General features: G+C 42.3%; 1 protein-coding gene across 1 annotated transcript in view; it reads left to right on the top strand.

Moving 5' to 3' along the window:
* IPCEF1 (interaction protein for cytohesin exchange factors 1) overlaps positions 1-18340 on the top strand; it is a 106052-nt gene that overhangs the window by 81869 nt on the left and 5843 nt on the right. Inside the window, exon 11 of the mRNA XM_042846410.2 lies at positions 4163-4535. Within this exon, the coding sequence (XP_042702344.2) occupies positions 4163-4535 (373 nt within the window). The remainder of the gene's footprint in view (positions 1-4162; positions 4536-18340) is intronic.

Raw genomic sequence — 18340 nt, 5'->3', positions numbered from 1 at the left:
TGCAGTGAAGGTAAGTAGGTCTAAGTATGTCGACTTCAGCTACGTTATTCACGTAGCTGAAGTTGAGTAACTTAGATCACCCCCTCCCCCAGTGTAGACCAGGCCTTAATCTTTCTGACTTTCAATGACATTTAGGCCCCTAAGTGTCTATGTCACTTTTGAAAATGGGAATTATGCTTCTGAGGGTATGTCTACACAAGAACTGGAAGGTGTAATGTTGATTGACCCAGCATGCTAGGAATTAGTGTAGCCCTGGCGGTGCTAACAGCAGGAGGAGCTAGCCACCCTGAGTATGAGCCCATCCAAGACCATAGGTACATACTTGGTCAGAGCTAGTGCAGGTATATCTCCTCAAGCTGGACTATATACTTCAAGCTTTAGAGTCACTTAGGCTCTCCTGAAAACCATGGCTTCTCAGGCAGGCAGGTCCACATGTGAGTGGATTTATTGCTCCCAAACAGCAGCTATCTTGAGATAATAGACTGCAGAGGTCCCAAGAGGACAGTTAAGGTGTTTCATGTCAGTAATTTCTCTCTAAAAGAGGCCCTAAAGACTCATTTATCTCCAGTGGGATCCTTAGGATTGCCTTGGTCAAACATCTGCTTTTAAAAATGTCCCTAAAATGGAGATTTACTAGTATATGGAAGATTGCAATAGCTCCAAAGCAACCACTATGGTAACTTAGGTAAATACTGGATAGCTTAAAAAAATAAATTAATTAAAAAGAGAGAACTAGAAGAGTTTTTTCCTCTACCACCCCCGTCATCCTTTTTCTCTTTAATACAAAATGAAAAGAAGAAGAGTCCTTCACAAAGATGCAAAGTTCACGTATCGTTAAGGCTTTCTTTTACATATGTAAATTCCAACATTTTCCTGTCCTGATTTTTGAGCATTTAAAATCAAAACATTAACATCACATTGGCATTCATTTTTATGTTTTAGTTGTACTGCTTTGGGGAATAGATACTTGGCCAGTGTCTCTCCTTGACTTAAATTATAGGGAAGAGTAACCCTCCTGATGTGCTTATTGTCAGCTTTATTTCTTGGGATACCATGAGGAACTTCTGACTCTAGCAGATGAAATTTATGACAGTGTAAATAATTTAAATTCTGTAAGCAGCTGGGTTAGGCTCAAGAGCTCTGAAAAAACGTTTTTAATATAGTTACCAGAATGCAGCCAGTCAGTGCTATAAACAGGGTCTCAGGATTAGAGCTGGATGAAATTTTTTTGGATTGACCTTTTTTTATTAAAATATGCAGATGTGGGTTGGCCAAAACATTTCACAAATTCTTGTTAAAGTCAGTGAATTGTTTCAGTCAAAACAAAAAAAGCAAATATTTTGGAAATGTCAAAATAAACCCTTTTGTCATTATCAGAATGGAACATTTCAGTGTTGGGGCTAGATTCAGAAAGGGATTTATTCACCATTCACAAAATTGGAGCTAGTGGTGGTGTCAGTACCCTCTTCATGCCCTGTAGTTATGCCCTCATGTGAGATATGGGAGAACGAGGTTCAAACCCCTACTCTACAGCCGGCACTGGAGCCTAGACATCAGTCTTCCCATGTGAGCACCTGAACCACTGGGTTATAGAGTCATTCCTATTCTCTTTCTCTGGCCCAATGAATATTTTATACAAAGTGGAACAGTAGAGATGGAGAGAGACCCACTCCAGAATAGCCTAGTGGTTAAGTCACTCACCTGGGAAAGGGAAGGTCTGAGTTTCAAACATCTGCTCCAGAGAGGGGATTTCAACCTGGATCTCTCCCAGGCCTGGGAAGTGCCCTAGCTACCAGGCTTCTGGGTATAAGAGCACCCCCAGAGACGACCTGTGCCTGCCAATAGTGGGGGGACAGAGGAAGGGCAGCCAGTTTCAGCAGTGTTACTGAGCATGCTCAGTACAAGCCAAGGCGCAAGTGAGGGGGCATGTAACCCCCGATGCATTGCCTCTGCCCCCCCACCTCCAGTTTTGTGAATCTAGCCCTTCATTTCCTTTTATTAAAAATACCCAAACAAAACATTTTGTTTGACATGAAATACATTTTTTCACCTTTTTTGATTCACTGAGAATTCTGAAAAATTTCAGTTTCTGTTCAACCCAAACTGATATTTTTTTTCCAATTTTTTCAGACCAGCCAGTGACTGAAAAATCATAGCTCTACTCAGGATTTTTTTTTATCAACACTCTTTGTCTTCTGCAAAAGATTAATAATTACACTCCTGGAAGAAACTGTGCTTCATTCCCCTCCCCACCCCAACTTTAAAAGGAAATAGTGCATGTTACAGCAGCATTGAATTGCAAAAGCTTGCACAGCCTAATATAAAATGTTGTATTTGGTTTTTAGATATGCTGTTAATCTATGGATCATTAGTGTATTGTTAATAGGTTTATTAGACTGGCCCTAAGGATATGATTGTGTGTTATGTTTGTCATACCTAGCCAGGAGGTTTCCCTAGCAACCCAGCTTCAACATTTTTCAGTGCTCTCAGTTTAGATGTTCTCTCTTCTGATCATTACAGATATCTCTCCTATTTTAGGAACACAGTGTGACATAGTTTGCTCCCCAGAGTGGCCCCTCCTGCTCGCCATCACATACATTAGCTCCCTCATCTGGCGCACCCTCTCCTGGTCTCCACTTGTAGACCCACCCCAGTCCAGGAACTGCAGCATCCTTTTTATGACTTAGCCTTGTTTTTCCTCTTCCGGGAGGGGAAGCAACTCCCAGTTCTATAGTTCAGTCACTTCCCCCGTGGTGAGTGGGGAGGATCCAGGCCCACCCACTATTCTGGGTCCTGGCCCAGGGACCCTATAGATAGAAGCCTCCTGCTTAACTGCTCCGGCAATACTGCTTCAATTCCCTGAGCCACTTCCCCACAGTCCCGGCACCTTCTTCACCCTCTTCTCAGGGCCTACAGCTAGCATGTCCCGGCAGCCAGCCAGGAGCTCCCACTTGCTCCCCCGGTCCCTGACAGCAACTGTTCTGCTCAAAGTGCTACCTTCCTGCAGCCCACTAAGAATACAGTCCTCTCTCCTTGGGCTCCCTGCGGCAACTGAATGTCTCATGCCCTGCATCTCTCTTTATGTAAGCCCACTGGGCCCTGATTGGCTGCTCCGTGTGCAGCCTCCCTAGGCTGCTTTTAACCCCATCCTTTCTGGTGTGGGGTGAACACCCCATCCCACATAGGAATTGCCATACTGACTCAGTGCTGTGTCCCATTGAGTCTCTGACAGTGGTCAGTACCAAATGCTTCAGAGAAAGGTGTAAGAACCCCACAGTTGGCAGATGTGGGATAATATGCTTCCATTAATTTACTTTGCATTTGCTACCTCGCTGTTCCCCCCCCTTGCCTTTTTTACTTGGTTAATAAATATATTAAACACCACCATACCTAATACAGAACCTGAAGGCACCCCACTGTTGACCTTTTGCCATGATGGAAATTAACCATTTATTCTTACTCTTTGTTTTCAGTCTTAGGCAGTTTTTGAGTCATAACAATATTTTGCCTTTCACCCATGACTTCTTACTTTCTTAAATAGCTTCTTGTGAAGGACCTTGCCTGTTGTACCTCAGACCTAGTATACAATGGGGTTTTGACCTGATTTTTGCCATTGGTGGCCAGCTATGAGTATAGTTGCACTAGTGAAACTGCCTAGTGTAGACAAGGCCTGAGACACATGTAGGACAGACACCTGTAGTCACCAGAACACAGATCATTAAAGCTGGGAGAACTAAAATCTATTGAAGTTTGAGGTACCAAGAAGACCAAATCCAAAACATAAGCATTCCACTGGTGGAGTTTTCCCCAGTTTGAAACTGGGGTAAGTCTCACTAGTGCAAATAGTGGATGTGCATGTCTATTCTGGAGTTTGCACCATTGCTGCACTCCTAATGACTGGCAACCAATGGCCTTAAGCAGAACAGGTCTCTGGTATAGACAAGGCCTTAGCTGATATTTGAAAGCCAAATGCCCATTTTCAAAAGAGTATGTGCACTCTGGGGTGTGTGAAAGTGTGTATGGGGAGCAGTTGTTGATTTGTGACCATGCACTTCTTTGCATACTTTGAAAATGTATGAAACTGTTTCATGGGTCATTATAATAAGAAAAGAAGGAGCGGTTGGATAATTATTTTTCTCTCTCAATTTGTTCTGGAAAACAGGCTCAGCAGCAGTCCTTATTGATCTCGCCGCTATCAAGTGAAGCATCCTGTTCTCTCTCCTCCCTGGAAAGCACCATGAAGTCACAAGATTCCTCATCTTCCTTGCTAGCCAAAATGGCTCATTCAGAGAGACAGTCTTGGCTTCACATAGTTAACACGGAAGAGGTTGATCAGCCTTTATCCTTCTGTGTCCAGATTCATGCTGATGATCATCCAATGGCGGACAGTAGTGAAATGGCAGAAAGCCGGCTTCTTAAATCTAATAATGGATCTCAGAACTCTTTAATAAGTGAAGACACAACTTCATCAGACAGCAGCAGGGATCGCCTGACTGTGCCAGAAGATTTGATAGGAACGAAGACACTATCCAAAGGTGAGCATATCGGAGAGGCACCTCTCTGCAGGACTATAGAACATGAAATCTGCATTTTCCTCTCTTCTTTTTAATTTTTCTCTGAATAACTTGCCAGTGGAGTGTGATTGATAAGAGAATGTCTGTACAGTGCATTGAGTACATAAACTGCTGTCATGGCTGGGTTGTGGGCAGCCAGATCTAATGGTCAGAGCTAGCGTCCACAGTCACGAGACAGGAGTCAAGAGTCAGGCCAGGTCAGGATACCGGGAGATCAGATGCAGGAGACAGACCTGAGATCAGAACCACAAGTCAGATGCCAGGAGTCAAGCTGAGTTGGGATGCCAGGAAGTCAAGCTGGGGGAGTGGGAATGGGAAGCACACAGCCCAGAGCAGGGTGGATCTCAGTTGTTCAGACACCTTCCTGTTCCTGCTGCTGGCTTAGGTCAGGCCAGTGGGACTCTGTCAATAGGACCTCAGGGGTGGAGCCTCAAACGGGCTGGGCTTCATGAGTCCTGGGTAAGCAGTTGTCAGCAGGCTGCCAAGGGGAGGGCTGGAGCATGGTTGCTCCTGTGAACCCTGTGGGCCAAGGTTCAAGGTCTGTGGGTTATGATATCATCCCCTCTCCTAGGGGTGCCCTCTGGGAGACATGGGTCTAGGTTTCTCAGGGTGGCTCCTATGGAAGACCTGAACCAGGGCAGGAGCATGAATGTTCTCAGCTCGCTCTCAAGTGCATTCCTCTGGGCCATAACCTTCCTAGTCAATCACGTACCACAACTTACACTGCTTGACTTTGGAATCGAGGACTTTGTGGACAATATATTCCTCCTAATCTTGTACTTGTACTGGTAGGAGTGGTGATTGGAGTCTATGGGGAAATGTGTTCTCAGTGTAAGGTTTTATGAGTGAGACATGGAATACAAGGTAGACTCATGGGATTGAGGGAGTTGGAGCTCAAAGATGACCAGATTGATTTGTCACCAAATCTGGTATGGGCCAAGGAACCAGTGGTCTAGTTTCCGATACAGTCTTTTTATCTGTCTATAGAAATTCATAGCTTTTGTCCTACGGAGTAGGTAGAGGCTTATTGCTTATGCTGGTCCATGTGGCTTTTGTAGTCCTCCTTCATCTTTTCTTGGATGTGATGGATGTGTTGTACTAGGTCCAACGCTAATGAAGGGGGGTGAGGATGTTGATAGTTGTGGGTGAACTCAGGGGTGGTATCCATAGTTGACAAAGAAGGGGTTGTGGCCTATGGTTGCATGGTCTGCATTATTATACAAGAACTCAGCATATGGTGATAGTGTAGACCAGTCATCCTGGTGATGGTTGGTGTAGCATCATAGGTATTGTTCTGGGATCTGATTGATTCTTTCCATTTGGCCATTTGACTGAGGATGGTAGACAGAGGACAGGTGCACATTGACCCCTAATAGATGTAGGGCCTAGTGCCAGAAGCAGGCAGTGAACTGAAGCCCCTGGTCAGAGGTGACATGATCTGGGAGTCCATTAAGATAGACTGCATTGTTTAGCCAGAGGGGGTGGTTTCCCCTGCAAAGGGTAAACCAAAGCAAGAAATAAAGTGGGCCATTTTGGAAAAGCAATCCACCATTGTCAGAATTCTGATAGTTTTACCACAAAGTCCAAGGAAATGGCCTCCCAGGGCAGAGATGGGGTGTCCAGAGGTCGGAGGAGACCATAGGCTTTCTGGCATGGGATCATGGTGCAGGCACATGCCTGGCAGTAAGCAACAAAGATCCCTATTGCAGAGTGCATATGGGGCCACCAGAAGGACCGGATGTTAATTGTTGTATTTTATGTCACCCCAAGTGTCCTTCCTGGATGGAGTCTTGGCACAGTTGAAGAACAACCACTCTTGCAGGTCGAGGGGGAACATAGATGTGGTCCCTGACTAACATGATCCCCTTCTGGGTGTCATGTGTTTCTTGATCAGTAATGGCCATCTCGTCTGGTAGAACTCCAGAGACAGAGGCGGAGCAGATGAGCATCAACAGGTCCTGGCAGTGGGTCACATGAAGGAAATTATCAGACTTGAGAATGTGGGCTGGTTCTAGACTAGGGCCTTGTGGGTTAGAGCCATACCTTTTGGGACAAAGTGTCAGCCTTGCTGTTTCTAGTTCCAGGGAGGTAGGTCAAGGTAAAGCTGAACTGGGAGAAGAATAGGGCCCACTAGAGTTGTCGTTGGTTTATGGGCTTGGCCCTGCACTGTACTCAAGGTTCTCGAGCTCAGTAAATACATGGACTGGATGACCCCTTCCAAGTAGTGACACCACTGTTCAAAGGCAGTGTTAATTGCCAAGAGCTCTTTGTCCAAGATCTCACAGTTTCGTTTAGGCAGAGTAAGCTTCCTTAAATAGTAGGTGATGGGGTGCAGTAATTGCTTGGTTCCATGCCTCTGGGAGAGGACTGTCCCAATTGCTCAGAGGTTGCTATTCAAATTTTTGTAGCTGTACCTTTTTTGCTAAGTATACACTACTGTGATATAATCAGTTGTTTTGACAATTACTTGTATTACTAAGATTTAGTGTATACAGTATCAGGGCTTTGGAGCTGTGCTCCGGCTCCGCTCCAGCTCCAGGCAAAAACCTGCAGCTCCACTGCTCCGGAGCTGCTCCGCGCTACAGCTCCGGGCTCCGCTCCAAAGCCCTGTACAATATAGTTGTAGCCATGTTGGTCTCAGGATATTAGAGAGACAAAGTGGGTGAGGTAATATCTTTTATTGGACCAGCTTGTCTCTTGTTTCAGAAGTTGGTCCAATAAAAGAAATTACGTCACCCACCTTGTCTCTAAAATTTAGCATGATAATGAATAGGCACAATAATAAACTAGGAATACAATTTTTCAGAAGTAAATCTTACTAAGATAACACAATACCAACCACTAAAAACAATGAAGAAAATCTGTGAACCTTTTGGTATAATTGTCTTGTGAAGGTCCCATTGGTACACTGTTTAAAATGGCTGAACATATTTTGGAGAAAAGTAACGTTTCCTTCTCCCGCATTGTCTAGCTGGCAGCTGTCAAAAAAGGCAGAGTGCTTGTAAACTGATCCCTAGCTATTGATGTTCTGTGATGGAACTCCAGAAATAGATAACTTCAACAGAGTAGTCACTATGGAAACTGAATAACCTCCGTGTTTGCTTGTGCGCATCATAACCCACTACCAAGTAATCCAATTACATACTGTACACGTCTTTCTTTCCTTCATTTGGTTGGGAGTGGGGGTGGGGTGCAGTGGAGGGGAGGGTGGGGGTGGAGAGTAAAAGCTTTTTATTGTAGCAGATTTGGGGGAGGGGTATGAAGTCTCAGTGGCAGATAAATTTCATGGTATTTCAGCTACGAGATTTGAGAAAATCAGGGATTCAGCTTGAGATGAGCATATTGGAAAGAATATAATGCTGGTTCTAAGGCTCATCAAGCAGGACCTTCTCACTCCAGATAGCTAATAGGGATGTGTATGAACCCTGTGAGTACATTAGCAAAGCACAGGCAAGCCAGATGTAAAAATACTCCATTCAGAGCAAGCAACAACAGAATGAAAGGATTGTTTTAATCAATGAAACAAATATACCATGGCTTGAAGATTTGTTAATGCAACAAGTATGGGTTCTTCCCTGTACATGTACTGCACGCCTGCTCTTACATACCCCTTTGCCTCTGAGATAGGATGTAAGGGGCAAGGTCCCAGCTTATATTGCTGCTCCTTGAAGGCCCAATACTCCTATTGCCTAATGGCCTGAACCATTGTAACCAGAACAATTATAGAGTTGATGAATATTCTGGCTTTGAAACATTCAGCTCCATGCACACACCTCCCTCTTCACTCTTGAGGGGAGAGAAATAACCTGTCACACAATCTACTTTGAGGCCCTTTGGCAAAGGGAAGGACCAGAATGGAATTTCTAACATGGTGGCATGTAGGACCTAGGTGAAAGGTTGCCAGAACTGATGAATTCTTTGGTTATCAACAGCCAGGAAAAAGGATCTACATGGGGAAAATCCTGACCTACGGGGAGGGAGGAGTATCTCTGACTTTGTAGGAAGGGCTATGCAGGAGAGAAGGGAGCCTGGTGGGTAAAGGGTTCCATAACCCAAAATGAGACCTTCCAATTGCAAATCCCAACATCAGGTTAGTTGTGCATATATATTGCTTGTTTGTCTTCAGCTGAGTTTAGCCTGATGTTTTGCCATTTGTTATTAGGCTTGTGTGCGCCATGGATGACTATATATGTGAACAAAAAAAACTGGGATAAAAACAGATTTAAATAGTTATTTGACACCTAGGAGAATGTTCAAAACTAAACAAGGAATTTTGCTTTACTGATATCCTGGCAAGAGAAAAAGAAACACAGCAACACCAGTTTAAAAAATGTTTTGCTGCAAAGAAAACCAACTGTATAATAATGAGCCAATAAGAATAGGAACAAGCAACAGTAAATTTATGAAATACAATCCCAGCTACACCTACTATGTGATACACCTTTGGAGATAGAATTCAGTAGACTCCAAAACATACACTGGGTCATAGTAAATATTATGATTAAGAAGTAACGTTACATGGACACAGGAAAACGGAAATGAAACAAACCCATTCTCACTTTTTAAAATGGCTATGTCCTTAAGAGAAGCAAAGGATTCAGTTAAATGTTCAGACTCGAGTTATTATTCAAACTGAAATGAGGAACGTTTTGAGACTTGCACAGCACTTTTAAATAGTAGTAGTAGTAGTATTAAATCCACTGCTCTGTATTTTGAGGAAGGTTCAGATATTGTAGAGATGAGTGTGGTACAAAACCCTAGATAAGAGAGAAGACGGAGGGGACTATTTTCTGTAGAGAGATGTAACAGGTTTCTCACTCTGAAATAGGAAGTTGATTCCATCATCTGCTTTTTATAGAAATTAATATTTCAGGATTGTTGCCTGCTGCACATAAGACAAAGGAATCAAAACTCCACCTGGCATAAAGAAACAGAGAAGTAAACACCAGTCAGTTAAGAATACAAACAAGTATCTGACTACGTGCTCTGTATCCAGGGGTTTCTCTTACCTTCTCCCTGGCAGCAAGATACACTCAATAACCAATCCCTGTAATTTTTATTTCTTTTGGCAACTGTTGGAACAAATTGCCTGATTATGACCATCACCACAAATAATAACAACAACAAAAAAAAGAAAGGAAGCAGAAGATATTGAAACATTGCTACAAGAGAATGGGTTTATTCTAAACATTGCTACAAGAGAAATATATTTATATTTATATAGGTTTCTTCTACAATAGCAATAACATCCTTCTTCCTGAGGATTTATGGCCAGCTGAGGTTAATGGCCTAAAGCTTAAGGAAAGAAATTCTTCCGGCAAATGATTCTCATGCTGGTTCTTCTGTTGTTTCATTTTAGCCAGTAACATTTGATGATCTGTCACATGCTCATAATTAGAGATGGTGCAAAACTGGCGCCTGTTCTTCAAACTCCTTGAACTTTGGCAGGGGTGGCTCTGTGGGAAGGAATTTGTTAATGAGATCTGGATCTGAACAGTTCCTGGTTTTCAGAGTTGACATTCTCTTCTCTTGGTTTAACCCATCTCTGCTAATAATGCCATGGGCCAGATTCTCTACTATGCCTTGACACCCTTTTCCTGCTCTGAATGTATAAAGGGGTAAGATTCTGGCTGTAGCTAACCAACAGAGTTCTCTTGGTGGAGTTCTGCTTCAGGAGAGAATCTGGTGCTGCATGTGGAAGGTAGCCCTGTAGGTGGACGTGGCTAACCTTAGCTTTATTTTGATGATAATTCTGATAGATGTAGAAAAGGATCAATGTTTTAAAGTGAAAATTTACCTATACATTTTTCAGAACCTTGCAAATGAGCTTTTAACTGTGCAACTCCTTGTCAGGTCTCAGTTCTTTAAAAATTGATTCAGTTCTGAACCCAAAGTACAAGTGGGTAAATGGCCTGGTATTTAATGTTTGTAATGACATGTCTTTCCTGTTTCTTCTGTCTCTCCCTTTTACAGAGTTGAGTTTTGCAGCTCTGCATTCACTGGGACTAGTATGTTTAATCTATGCTCTTAAGTAAATTATTTCCCAGTTTCTTTTGTCTGTGGCTTTGAGGGAGCTGTAATTAACTTCCCAGGAACATCATCAAAATCTTGAAACAGGACTTTTTAAAAAAAATGAAAAATAAGATTTTGAGTCTCCCTGGTTTCCTCTTAACCACAGGTTCCATGTCTTCTATTACCATAAAAGCAGACAGTGGAATCCCACAGACATAACTGGGAAAGGAGACGAGATGAGAGAGAGAGAAAGAGAGCCACAAGATGGAGATGCAGAGTTCTCTTTTCTTTCTTTTTTTTTTTTTTTCATTTCTCCCTCCGATCTCTTTTCTCTTCTGTGAACCTTGACACCAAAATATTTGGTACAGTCGGGACATTGTGATAGCCACAAGCAGGGCTGGATTAACTCTCCTGTGGGCCTGAGGCTATTAGATTTTGTGGGGCCCTGTCCAAGGGGATGCAGGCTCTGGGAGGGAGTTTGGGTGCGGGAGGGGGTGTGGGCTCTGGGAGGGAGTTTAGGTGAGAGAGGGGATGTGGGCTCTAGGCTGGGGTAGGGGGTGGGGGTTCAGGGGTCACCCCTTACTTTAGGTGGCTCCCGAAAGCGACCGGCACATCCCTCTGGCAGCGGCTCCTAGGAGGGGGTGCACAGGGGATCTCTGCGGCATGTCGTTGCCCTCAGGCACCGCCCCCACAGCTCCCATTGGCCGCAGTTCCCGGGCAATGGGAGCTGCGGAGTTGGTGCTTGGGGCAGGGACAGCGTGCAGAGACACCCTCCCCCTCCCTCCCAGGGCCGCAGGAATGTGCTGGCCACTTCCAGGAGCGGCGTGGAGCGAGGGCAGGCAGGAAACCTGCCTTAGCCCCGCTGCACCACTGGTGGTGGCTGGGGCCCCCGGGCTCTTTTAAATCACCCGGGCCTCCGGGCAATTGTCCCCCTCCCCTGTCGGCGTGCCTGTTGCCTTAGCCTGAGGCCCTGGGCTGCAGCCCCTAAAGCCCTTGCATTAATCCGGCCCTGGCCACAAGCAATAACTGTGTGCAGCAGAGGAGAATGAGGATGCAGCAGATAAGTTACTTGGTTTGTCTATCTGACATTATTGGCAAGATGTGTGATCTGGTATTTAGGGGAATGGAGAACAAGTAGTTGAGTGTCTCAATTCTGTTCCCTTTTCTGCCACTTCCTCCCTCTGTAGCAATGGGCAAGTCGCAATCTCTTTCAGCCTCAATTTACTAACATATGTAAATAAAATAAAATAAATTAATTAATGGAGATATCCCATCTCCTAGAACTGGAAGGGACCTTGAAAGGTCATTGAGTCCAGCCCCCTGCCTTCATTAGCAGGAACAAGTACTGATTTTGCCCCAGATCCCTAAGGGGCCCCCTCAAGGATTGATCTCACAACCCTGGGTTTAGCAGGCCAATGCTCAAACCACTGAGCTATCCCTCCCCCCCTTATATAGCAGACATAATGCCTTCAGAAGTGTTGTGAGGCTTAACATACCAATGTTTGTAAACTGCTGGGGGATCCTTGCTTGAAAGATGCTGTAAAACTGATCAGTGTGGTATGTTCATCAGTAACATCCTACAATTTAGAAGCCTGTAGCTAATGATGCCAGACAAATGGAAAAGTACATAACAGCTGTATTTCTTCTCTATTAATCTTCACTATTTCACTTTATTCCCAGTCCCTCTGCCGCTGCTGGGAGAAAAATGAGCATGTTTGTATCATCCACTTCTGAACTGAAAAATTTGGATGAGATAAAGAAGTGCTGCAGTTGCATTTATATGGCTTAACTTGCATGGTTTAGAGAGAATCCACATATTCTGAAGGGCAGGGGTAGAGAAAATACTAATTGGTGATGAGTTATGAAATAAGTTGCTAGAGATGAATAACAACTTGACCTGAATTTGGCTAGATGAGCCAGTTGGAAGGATGAAGATCAGAGAGGTTCTAGAGAAAGCTCACCTACTCAAACTCTTCAGCACTTTGCTGCTACAGTAGAACCTCAGGGTTATGAACACCAGAGTTACAAACTGACGGGTCAACCACACAACTCATTTGGAACCGGAAGTACACAATCAGGCAGAAGCAAAGACAAAGAAAAAAAAAGTCAATGTTAAATGTAAACTACTTAAAAAATAAAGGGAAAGTTTAAAAAAAAAATTTGCCAAGATAAGGCAAGCCAAGGTAAGGAAACTGTTTCTGTGCTTGTTTCTTTTAAATTAAGATGGTTAAAAGCAGCATTTTTCTCCTGTATAGTAAAGTTTCAAAGCTGTACTAAGTCAATGTTCAGTTGTAAACTTTTGAAAGAACAACCATAACAATTTGTTCAGAGCTATGAATATTTCAGCGTTACAAACAACCTCCATTCCCGAGGTGTTCATAATTCTGAGGTTCTACTGTACATCATCAGAACAAACCCCATTTGGGTGTCACAATATAGATGACTCAACATGGGAGACTGAGTGATGTGTACTCTCTGCATATCCTTTCACTATCTGATCCATAGTAAACATATTGCAATGATACAATAATACACCCAAGATTGCTCAAGTTTTATATGAACTATTGAATTCACTGAGCCCTAAAACATCTGTTCACAAAGCTCATGAGAATTGGCTTCCTTGTGAGATTTCTTATGCTTCCTGCTTCTGTTTGGAATAAAATACTGAGTTGCTCTTGTGATAGACTGTATCAATACTCTGTTTCCAGTCATGGATGGAACCAGAAGCACTAAGCTGAAAGATAGAAAATAACTTGTGACTACATTACATTATTTGAACCAGAGTCACCAACTTTCAGATTTCTCCAGAGATGCTCGACTCTCACTCCACCCCTTCCCCCAATGCCCCACCCTCACTCCGCCTCTTCCTGCCCCTGCTCCTCCACCTCCCGCCCCAGCACCTCCTGCCCGCTGCTGAATAGCTGATCAGCAGGGCCCGCTTGTAGGTGCTGAGCACCTACTATTTTTTTTCTGTGAGTACTCCAGCCCCGGAGCACCCATGGAGTCAGTGCCTATGATTTGAACAGAAAAAGTTCAGTTGCAGGTCAAGGTTTGGGTCAGTGCTTACTTTATCACAACCATCCAACCTTAATTTTTTCCCTAATATTTTTATGGAAACAAAACTACAATTCGTGTCGTCTTGTTTACTGACATGACAAACCGCTTGTGAAACACTTCAAAGTTGATAAGCACTGTCCAAGTGCTAAGTATTTTTTATTATCACAAATTGTTTATTGGACTTGTTGAAACACCTAATTGACATATTAAAATGAGGTATTTCAAAAGCATGGACCACATCTGAAAAGTGAGTGTCTTGTGGACAACTCCTTTGCCATTTATAGTCATCTGGATCACTTCTCACATTTGCAATCGCATAGCATTGAATATGAAGCATTGAGTAAAACCTTCAAGACCACAAAGCATTGGGCTTTGCTTCTGGGGAAGGGGAGCTCAAAAGGCAGGCTGCTGAGATCAGAACTACAAGCCAGGCAGGAGTCAAATCTGAAATCTTCTGATCTATAGACAGGCATGTTATCTATTGATAACTACAGGATTTGTTTACAAAAGAGAAATATTAGGCAAGTATTTACTTAGTTATTTTTAACTGTTCCGGTGGCAACTCTTCTCCTTAGTTATAGCTCCTGGTTGATGAGCAACTGGAAACAAAGAACATCATGTGACCAGTCCACCAGTGCTCCACATACCATGGTCAACAGAATCCTGTTTTAAACCATTTTCTAAAATTCCATTTAGATTCTACACTGTTACTACTTTTATTCACCTGAGCGAAACAGCTTCATATTTTAACATTTTATGTAAAATCTACTGACTCTGACCCACCTTTTTGGGGAAAAAAATCTTTAATTCTGCAGTTTTGAAAGGCTTTGGAAGTGGAATTCAAAATTCTGGTCTAGGGTGACCAGATAGCAAGTATGAAAAATTGAGATGGGGAGGAGGGGGGGTAATAGACACCTATATAAGACAAAGCCCTGAATATCAGGACTGTCCCTATAAGATCAAGACATCTGGTCACCCTATTCTGTCTCTCCTTTGAAGTGCTAGTCACTTGGGAGCTACTGTATGGAGTTACTTGGGAGCTGCTGTGTTGAGTTTTTGGCCATAAGGAAATCCTCCCTTCTTGTATCATAAGGTTTAAATTGAGAAAATAGGCAGGTAGGATGAGAACACAAGTTACTGGGCTCAGTGGAATGGTAAATGAGTGACATTTAATAGCCTGTGAGATTTAAGAGGTTAGACTAGATGATCTAATGGTCCTTTCTGGCCTTAACCGCTCCGAATTGATGAAGTGATTTAATTAAATGTGAATTTTCATCAACTCATTGTCATATAGGCTCTGAGATAAATAGCTGGTTTTGGCCTTCGACCATGTGAGTGTTTTAGTAGCAAGTTGAGAATCTTTCCAATTGGATTGTTTTGTGGAGGCAATGGAAAGGGGAATTGATCAAAAAGAGTTTGAAAATTGTCTGGTTGGCCTAGGAATTAGTGCTCTGTGTTGCCACATAAAATACCCTGATGATTATTAATTATTTATTATTATTATTATTAAGAATAGTAATTTTGCTCTATGAGATGTCAGCATGCAGAAATCAGAAGAGGTGTGTTCATGGATGGCATGTCTCATGCTCCTCAGTGGTCCCTGTAGTGCATTGGTGGTCATCATTGAGTAGCTCCAAAAGAAAGCCTTGTGTAAGAACATAAGAGTGGCCATACTGGGTCAGACCAATGGTCCATCTAGCCCAGTATCCTGTCTTCTGACAGTGGCCAGTGCCAGATGCTTCAGAGGGAACGAACAGAACAAGTAATCATCAAGTGATCCATCCCTTGTTGCCCATTCCCAGTCAGAGGTTTAGGGACACTCAGAGCATGGTGTTGCATCCCAGCCAATCCTGGCTAATAGCCATTGATGGACCTATCCTCCATGAACTTATCTAGTTCTTTTTTGAACCCTACTCCCTAATTAGTGTGTTTTGGGCTGTGGCATGAAGCTAATAAAATAAAATTCCATTTATTTTTTGTCTCTTGAGTTTCTTATACACCTGATAATTGTTACCTTCACTCTGAAATTGAATGTCACATTTACGATCCCAATATGTCATGTTACCAGCAAAGCCAACCCTGCCATGAGCAGAAATCCACTTTTGAACCAAATGCAGCTGCTTCTTCCAAAGTAAACAGTGTGAGCCAGCAATTTTCAGGAAATATTACTGCCGTGTATTATGCCTAGCACGTGCATTTTTTTTCTGTTTCCTGTAGCTTGTTAAATATACAGCAGTTGCTTCCCCCTCCCCTCAAATATTGTATCAAAGCCATAAGCTATAATTAGTTCCAGTCAAGGTACAGTCAATCTGTTTATATTTGCAAAGTAATGTAAAAATGCCTGATAACCCACACATGCCTTAAGCACTGGAAACACAAATATATGTAAAGTATCATAAAGCTAAAGTTTTCTCACTATAGCCAAAGGGTTTTAAAAAGCATTGTGGGGAGGGGGAAAGAAAGCAACATTTTCTAGAACGTGGGAAACATCTTTTATACTACTTCAACATTTTGTGCCTGAGCCACTGTCCATTGAAGTCAATGGAAAGATTCCCATTCACTTCAGTGGATACAGGATGAGGCCTTTAGACATTATGGTCATGGGTGCTATAGGAAAACCTTACAAAGATATTCTTAGGATCAAATCTTGGCTCTTAGCATACTCTATGATTCTTTGATCTCCCTTAGTGCTGCTCTCTAATGGCAAGTGTCACTTAAGAACCTGTACGACATAGGCTTATAAAAGAAGCATGTGACACAGTGGTCGCTTTCATTTACCTTTTCCTTAAAATATTTACTGGGGAGATCCAAGAAGATGGATCACTATGGGCAGTATTAATTAATCCTTTCCTTGGAGAGGTTAGGGCAGTCATAATGTGAAGGCTCTTTTATATAAAGGAGAGAGAGTGTGTGTGTTGGGTGGCGTGTGGGGGGAAGATGCGTGGGACCTGTTCCTTCAGACAAGAAAAGACAGTTTGGTAGGATGAAAGGAAAGGATTAATTTCACTTTTTAATTTACTTCAGTTTATAAAATATTCTGATCAACAAAATTCAGTTGGCACATAGGTGGCCATTTAAAAAAAAAAAAAAGCAGTGAAATAAAATTGAATGTTATACCATTGCCAGCTAAAGGACCCAATATCACTGAAAGAAACAATAAACCCAGGCCTTTTTCCTGAGAGATTATGTGGGCTAGATGAGCCTAAACTGTGTAGCTTGTAGTATGAGCTGATGACCAAAAATCTGTGGCCTTGTCAAACCAGCAGCAAAATGAGTCCTACAGTCAAGATTCCCATATTGAAAATGCCTTTTTACAAGGGCTGTCAAGTGCTTAAAAAAATTAATCGTGATTAATCCCGCGATTAAAAAAATTAATCACGATTAATCGCATGATTAAAAAAATTATTTCAGATTAATCACACTGTTAAATAATAATAGAATACCATTTATATAAATATTTTTGGATGTTTTCCACATTTCAAATGTATTGATTTAAATTATAACACAGAATACAAAGTATACAGTACTCACTTTATATTTATTTTTATTATAAATATTTGCACTGTAAAAATAAAATAAATAGTATATTCCAATTCACTTAATACAAGTACTGTAGTGTAATCTCTTTATAATGAAAGTTGAACTTACAAATGTAGAGTTATGTACAAAAAAATAACTGGATTCAAAAATAAAACAATGTAAAACTTTAGAGCCTACAAGTCCATTTAGTCCTAGTTCTCGTTCAGCCAATCGCTCAGACAAACAAGTTTGTTTATATTTGCAGGAGATAATGCTGCCTGCGTCTTGTTTACAATGGCACCTGAAAGTGAGAACAGGCATTTGCATGGCACTGATGTAGCCGGCGTTGCAAGATATTTACGTGCCAAATGCACTAAAGATTCATACGTCCCTTCATGCTTCAACCATCATTCCAGAGGACATCAGTCCATGTTGATGATGGGTTCTTCTCTATAACTATCCAAAGCAGTGCAGATCAACATATGTTCATTTTCATCATCTGAGTCAGGTTCGGGTTTCATCATCTGTAGTTTCTGCATTGGAGTGTTGCTCATTTAAGACTTCTGAAAACATGCTCCACGCTCCGTCCCTCTCAGATTTTGGAAGGCACTTCAGATTCTTAAATCTTGGGTCAAGTGCTGTAGCTATCTTTAGAAATCTTACATTGGTACCTTCTTTGCGTTTTATCAAAGCTGCAGTGAAAATGTTCTTAAAATGAACAACATGCTGGGTCATCATCCAAGACTGCTATAACATGAAATATATTGCAGAATGCGGATAAAACACAGAGCAGGGGACATACAATTCTCCCCCAAGGAGTTCAGTCACAGATTTAATTAATGTATTATTTTTTTAATGAACATCATCAGTATGGAAGCATGTCCTCTGGAATGGTAGCCAAAGCATGAAGGGGCATACGAATGTTTAGCATATCTGGCACGTAAATACCTTGCAATGCCAGCTATGTTCTCACTTTCAGGTGACATTGTAAATAAGAATCAGGCAGCATTATCTCCTGTAAATGTAAACAAACTTGTTTCTCTTAGCGATTGGCTGCACAAGCAGTAGGACTGAGTGGACTTGTAGGCGTTAAAGTTTTACATTGCTTTGTTTTTGAGTGCAGATATGTAACAAAATTTGTAAATTGCGCTTTCACGATAGAGATTGCATTACAATAC

This window comes from Chrysemys picta, chromosome 3, assembly GCF_011386835.1.
Source record: "Chrysemys picta bellii isolate R12L10 chromosome 3, ASM1138683v2, whole genome shotgun sequence".
Lineage (NCBI taxonomy): Eukaryota > Metazoa > Chordata > Testudines > Emydidae > Chrysemys > Chrysemys picta.
This window is presented reverse-complemented; position numbering and strand designations above follow the sequence as displayed.